This window comes from Anastrepha ludens, chromosome 3 (genome assembly GCF_028408465.1).
Source record: "Anastrepha ludens isolate Willacy chromosome 3, idAnaLude1.1, whole genome shotgun sequence".
Lineage (NCBI taxonomy): Eukaryota > Metazoa > Arthropoda > Insecta > Diptera > Tephritidae > Anastrepha > Anastrepha ludens.
The window spans coordinates 74817779-74824963 of NC_071499.1; the positions used below are offsets into that span (position 1 = coordinate 74817779).

The 7185-nt window shown below is 34.8% G+C and overlaps 1 protein-coding gene across 1 annotated transcript; it reads left to right on the forward strand.

Annotated features, from left to right (window-relative positions):
- The first annotated feature begins 1451 nt into the window (after positions 1-1451).
- LOC128858219 (uncharacterized) lies at positions 1452-4098 on the forward strand. Its single transcript, XM_054094293.1, has one exon. It carries the CDS (start codon positions 1474-1476, stop codon positions 2290-2292), a length of 819 nt encoding a protein of 272 aa, XP_053950268.1. The 5' UTR covers positions 1452-1473; the 3' UTR covers positions 2293-4098.
- Positions 4099-7185: the final 3087 nt, after the last annotated feature.

Sequence of the window (7185 nt, forward strand, 5' to 3'; positions counted from 1 at the left end):
ATCCACAGAGAGAATGTTGGTTCGAATCTCGGTGAAACACCAAATTTAAGAAAAACATTTTTCTTTTGAAGTGGTCGCCCCTCGGCAGGCAATGGCACACCTCCGAGTGTATTTCTGCCATGAAAAAGCTCCTCATAAAAATATCTGCCGTTCGGAGTCGGATTGAAACTGTACGTCCCTCCATTTGTGGAACAAAATCAAGACGCACATCACAAATAGGAGGAGGAGATCGGCCAAACACCCAAAAAAAGGGTGTACACGCCAATTATATATATATAACGGATGATTTTTTAGCTATTATCTTTTTAAACAGTTGGTTTAAACAGCTGACGCACGTTTCGTGTTTTGTTTCACTGTGAAACATCTTCAGTTTGGTCTATAACTTAACCATGAATCGTCTTACAAACGAACAACGCTTGTGAATCATTGAATTTTATTATAAAAATGCGTCTTCTGTTAAGAAAGTTTATCGCGCGCTTCTTCCATTTTATGGTCAGTTTAATCGACCCACTGAAGCGGCTATTCGAGCTATTGTGACTAAATTTAGAACCAAATTTACGTTATTGGACATCAAACCACCACCACGCTTACGTAAAGTACGAACTGAAGAAAATATCCCAGCTGTATCGGCCAGTGTTAATGATGACCATCAATTATCGATTCGTCGCCGTTCGCAGCAATTCCGCCTCTGTTACTCAACAACGTGGAAAATTTTCCGAAAGGATTTTTGCCCAAAATGCAAGAGCTTGACTTGCATGACATGTGGTTTCAGCAAGATGGTGTCACATGCCACACGCACGCGTAACAATGGACTGGTTGAGAGGCGAGTTCGGTGAACATTTTATTTCACGTTCGGGACCTGTCGATTGGCCACCCAGATCGTGCGATATAACGCCTTTAGATTATTCTTTGTGGGGCTATGTTAAAGCTCATATATATTCAGACAAGCCTGCTTCAATTAACGCATTGGAAGACAACATTAAAGCATTTATATGTGAGATACCGGCCGAAACATTGGAAAGAGTATCCCAAAAAGGGACTAAACGAATGGACCATTTGAAGCGCAGTCGCGGTCAACATTTGCATGAAATAATCTTCAAACATTAAATTATATGGACTGTACTATCGATTTAAATAAAAATTTCATGCATTTTTCGGAATTTTCTGTGTGTTTTTTGAACAACTTTTTTATAGCTCTTAAAAAATCACCCATTATATATAGAGTGGAACATTTCAAGCTGCACCAAAATCGAAGCGCTTAAGTTTTTAAGCGGGTACACTTAATGTGTATTGTTTTATTTACATATATATGAACTAATTTTATAAATTATCTGAAAATTTTAATAATAATCTAAGTATTTATTATTTCATTATTTCTGTTGTTCTATGACCTATTCACTTATTTATTCACTAAACCGCATACTTTCCTCTCTTCTCTCATTCACAGCCGAATTTCCTGAAGAGGACACCGATATGCTGATGGAACCGAATGACTTTACACCAGTTACCGTTCTACGTTCGCAAGAACAACAATTTCACGTTCCGCCCACTTACCACTTCCGTCCTATATCACCCACCCCACATGTCATATCTCGATCCGATGTGCTACCCCATGCCGGTCCACATCCCTCACCCATCGATTCACATACACAAGCCGCACAAAACTACTATCCTCCGTTCTTCCGTGAAGCGCCACCATTAGGTCATTCGCGTCCCTACTTCCCCATACCCGATAGCCCAGCCATACCCAAATATGCGGCCCCACATACCGAACCGGTGCCACTGGGACCAACTCAACGCAGTTTTGATCCTGCCATTTTGGGTTCTGGTGATTTTGGTGTGCTGCGAGGTGGAACTTTCTACCCTGAAGAGGAAATGCCCTATCACACTGATGAGAATAGTGATTTCAATCAATATTATGGTGATGCAAATGGACATGGGCGGCCGTCGAATGAGGAGTTCGTACAAAAGTACACATATCCGGAGGAACAGTTCGCTGATTTTCGTGACTTTGCCGATATAAATACGCCCGCAGACTCCGCATTCTCTCAATTCGTTGTTGTATATGCAGCTAAAAATTCAACGAAACCAAGCACACATCCACGTCCAAAGAATATCTTTGAGCAGCTGGAATTGCTCGATCGTGAGAAGGAGCAAGAAGAGAGAGAGGAGAAGAAGCGACGAGCGAGCAAATCCAAATCAAAGTTGACCAAAACGAAATTGCAAAAGAAATATAAGAAGAAGACAAGTCCGAAGGATATGGACTATGAGCCGTTGTTGGCATTAAGTTAAGCTATTAGAAGTAGAGGAGGTTAAGCAAATTGTAGTATATGTATGACATTATTTATAACCTAAGAAAAATATTGGATTGGATTGAAGGTAATCAAAGTAAGAGAAAATTTAATGAAATGGAAACATTTTTATACACATTTCGCGATCACACTCGAAGTCTTAGTAAAATGTAAATCCAAACTTGAGCATTTTTGCGCGTTTCTTGCATAAATGCCTTGCAGCAAACCTGCAACGCTAAAAACTGATTCAATTAAGTGAATGAAAATAGACATCATCCGATTCGCGATTGGGCACAACAGTTAGAAAAAATGCATAATTCGATATTTTATTATTGTAAATTTTTTTTTTACTTTTTTTTCGTTTTAGAGATTTTCGCGCCTTAGTTATTTTGGATATTTTAAACAGATGTTCTATTATCTAATTTCAGTTCCCTACTGCTGTAAATTATATTATATGAACAATATTAGTATCCTTCCTTTCATTCTTCATTATTTTATACTCGAAACCTTTTCAGTATAGACAAGCTCAAATTTAGTTATAGAATTTATGCATACAATTACCAATTAAGTTTTTCATGAAGTACTCATTTCAGTAACCACTTCGATATTCCTAAGAAATTAACAATTTCATTCAACTTTTTGGTTTCACATTTCATAAATAATCTTTATTGCAGTAATTAAATGAAAAGTAAAAATTCAACATATATTATTTTTTTTTATCTTTATAAAAAGCTTGCTGTATTTTTTATTCAAAAAGATATTTTTTCCAGATATAGAAAAATCAACGAGTTTATATGTTGTTTTTTTTCTAATTAAATTGTCCATAACAGCAAAAAATATATTGTACATTTCTTTACTTTCAAAATAAAACCTAATAACTATATAATAACCTATCTAACTTAAAAACCATATCTAAAAAGGCCTATTGGTGGAGAGAATTCAGAAGGAACGGCCTACATCAGACCTTTGTGTCAGCAGTTTTTTACGACAAAACTGAGATTGTGTTGGTGATATAAAAAAGATTAACACAGCCATTACCCAGGTTACTTCGTTGTCGTCTGAACAACGACTAATTCAAGTCGCATTCATTAAAGATGATGGCAGTTGAGTAACAACAGCGTTTTATACACAGAAACGTCACGACAAAAGAAAATAGAAGATAAAAAGAAAAAGAAAAGGGTGAATTACGTTGCCCAGTCGGCATGAAGTTGGAACTAAAAACATACGACGACAGAGCGAATGGAATGGCTTTTCCTCATTTCCATTTATGCTGACATACGGATTTACACGGCAGAAGCAAAACAGCAATTCAGCTGAACTACCGATACCACTTTTTACAGATTCTGGGAGTGATTAGCGGGCATTAATCTTCTACCGAATCCTCTATGATATGGCGGCCGAAATTACTTTCCCATTTTTGTTCTTCAATCTTGTACTCTATAATTTCATACCTACCTTTGCTCCAATTTCACGCATCCATTCATTCAATAACTAAACTAAGAATAAGCAAATAATTTAAAATAAACACCACTTAGGCACTCTGTACTAGACTTTATCCTGAGTTACATACAGACATGTTTATATGTGTGTTTTATATATACTTTATTTCTACTTATAAGTATCAAAAATTTATATTGGTCGAAAATATTTTTTGTTGAGTTAAAAAAAAAAAATAGTTAATCTTGTTTCAATTTTGGTTCGAAAAATAATTTTTTGAATATTGTAGCAGTTCTCAAATGTGAATACAATAGTTAATCTAAGAAAAAATGTTGTAATGTGTAATATTCGAGATAATGTTTACTCATTGTTTTTTATAGATAATAAAAATATTTAATAAAAAAAAAATTTATTGTATCTATGTTTTTTAAATGGGGCAAACAAGTGCAAGACGTGTCTCAGACTTCAAATGGGCCCAAGGGATTAACGATGTACATTTGTTTTATTCGATTCCACTCGTATATGTGATACATAGGATCTTTTGATATATCGATTTTTACGTAAACGGCGCGTTTAATACAAAAAAAATAATAAAAAAAAAACCTTGAATCAAATCGCAACAAACACAAAAAATCAATTTAAATTTGGTTAAAATTTTATCCTTTGATCGAAAAAAAGTTTCCTAAATGAACGAAAAAAAGTTTACTTTGCTGGCAACATGTAAACTAAGCACCATGGCTCTCGGACAGACAATGCTTTGCCTTTTTTCGCACGTCCCCATAAACGAACTTATCTCCCATTAGGTGAGACCATTGCACTAATGGTCTGCACATTAATGTAAAGGATTGGATTTCGATAGACGATAATAAACTGAACTATTTCAATTGAAATTGTAGAAGTTAATTTAGTGTTACACCTGTACCTCGCTTTACACGGTACTCGTTTTACACGTTTTCGCTTTTACACGGTTTTCAAAATCGAAAAAAAATTTTATTATTTACTTTAATTTAATTTATTTGTACATTGTTTTAAATCTGGCAATACTATATGCTATTCTGTCATAATACTTTGATAATGTATATAGATCTGGCAATACTACATGGTATTCTGTCATAATATTTTAAGAAAAACTAAACAAAGAGGGAATTTACCATTATGAAGAGAAAAATTATTTCTTTAGAAACTAAAATAGAAATTTTGGACCGCTTAAGCAATAAAGAAAGAATAGTGGATATTGCTTAATTTTATTCAATGAACGAAGCAACAATAAGAACAATAAAGGAAAATGAAGACTCAATCAGAAAAAGTGTAAAGGCTGGAATGCATACGAGTACCACTTCATACGTAAGAAATGTGACTATGGAAAACATGGAAAAGGCTCTGATGATATGGGTAGAAGACCAAAATCAAAAACGGATTCCAATTGATACAAATGCCATACAAAATAAAGCTTTAATAATTTATGACACTCTGCAAAACCAAACGCCGTCCACTTCTGCGAATAAGATAGCTTTTAACGCAAGTCATGGCTGGTTCCAACGATTTAAGCAAAGACATTCTGTGCATAGTCTTAAATTAAAAGGTGAACAAGCATCTGCTAATTTGGAAGAAGCACAAAAATATCCACTAAAGTTTGCTGAAATTATTGGCGCAAAGTCATACAGCCCAGACCAGATATTTAATGCTAATGAATCCGGACTATTTTGGAAGAAAATGCCAGGGAGGACCTTTCTAGCAAAACATAACAAATCAGCTAGCGGTCATAAGGCTGCAAAAGATCGTATAACGATTCTTCTTTGTAGTAATGCTTCTGGAGATCATATTATGAAGCCATTGGTAATTGGTAAAGCTAACCGACCACGATCGTTTAAAGGTTTAAATATTAACAATCTTCCAGTTTATTGGAAAGCCAATAAAAGAGCTTGGGTTACCGTAACGTTGTACAATGATTGGTTCTATAACATTTTCGTGCCAGATGTGAAAAAGTACTTAATCAATAAAGGATTACCTTTTAAAGTCCTTTTAGCTCTTGATAATGCTCCAGGACACCCTCAAGACTTGCAGCATGAAAATGTTAAAGTTGTGTTTTTACCACCAAATACGACTTCTTTGCTGCAGCCCCTGGACCAAGGGATAATTTCAACTTTCAAGGCCCTGTACATAAAAAAGTCATTCAGATATATTTTAGATCATGTGGAAAATGAAGGAACTCTTTCAATCATTGATGCCTGGAAAAAATTTTCAATTTTGGATTGTATCAAACACATAAGCATGTCGTATAACGAGATTAAAAAATCAACGCTGCATGCCTGTTGGAAATCTTTATGGCCTGATTTATTTAATGGTGAGAATAGCAGTGTGGCTTTGGAGGAAGAGTATTCGCGAATAATTGAGTTGGGCCAAGAATTGGGTGGAGAAGGCTTTGACGATATAACTAAAGCAGATATTGAAGAATTAATGCAAGATCAGGAACTAAATGCAGACGACTTAATTGAAATGGTTATAAGTTGCAAGGAAAATAGTGATGAATATGACTTTGAATCTGACATTGAAAACAATGAACCCAACGTATTCACAGCAAAATTTGTTCACGAGGGACTTGTTTTAGGAAGAAAACTAGGAAACCATTTTCAAGGAGGAGACGTTAATTTAGATCGTGGTCTTAAATTTCAACGAGGTGTTAACGATCTGTTAAAACAATATGAAGAAGTCTATAAAGATATGACAAATAAAAATAAGCAACAAAAGCTTATTTCAGATTTTTTTCCAAAACATAATTCTCAGCAAACTTTGACTACAACCAACTCAGTTAATGCAGAAGAAAAATCCAATGAGATTATTTTATCCAGTGATGAGTCGGAAATTATACAACTTCGAAAGAGGAAACTTATGGTTGACTACAACCAACTCAGTTAATGCAGAAGAAAAATCCAATGAGATTATTTTATCCAGTGATGAGTCGGAAATTATACAACTTCGAAAGAGGAAACTTATGGTTGAAAGTGATAGTGAATAAGTTTGGTTAACAATAGAGATGTTTTATTTATAATAAAGTACATATATTTTTTTAATGGAATGCATTTTTTGTTTTACTTATTTCTATGGTTTTAATGACTTAAATGGTTCTCTTATATCTTGTTAACTGTATAAAGATATGTTTTAAGTTAAATAAATGTCTTAAAAATCGTATTTATACTCTTTTTCGTTTTACACGGGTTTTCCATATAAACATTTTTTTTTCGCTTTACACGGTTTTGTCAGGAACGTATCTACCGTGTAAAGCGAGGTACAGGTGTACAAAGCAAGCCGATTTTGGGTGTTTGACCGAGCTCCTCCTCCTATTTCTAGTGTGCCTTTAGATTTTTCCCACAAAAGGAGGCACCTACAATTTTAAGCCGACTCACAAAACAGCACTTTAGTGCTATTTGGAGAGTGACAGAGTGGCACTTCAACCATT

Excerpts from the sequence above, each read along its gene's own strand:
- LOC128858219 (XM_054094293.1), top strand. The coding sequence starts at position 1,474 with ATGCTGATGGAACCGAATGACTTTACACCAGTTACCGTTCTACGTTCG.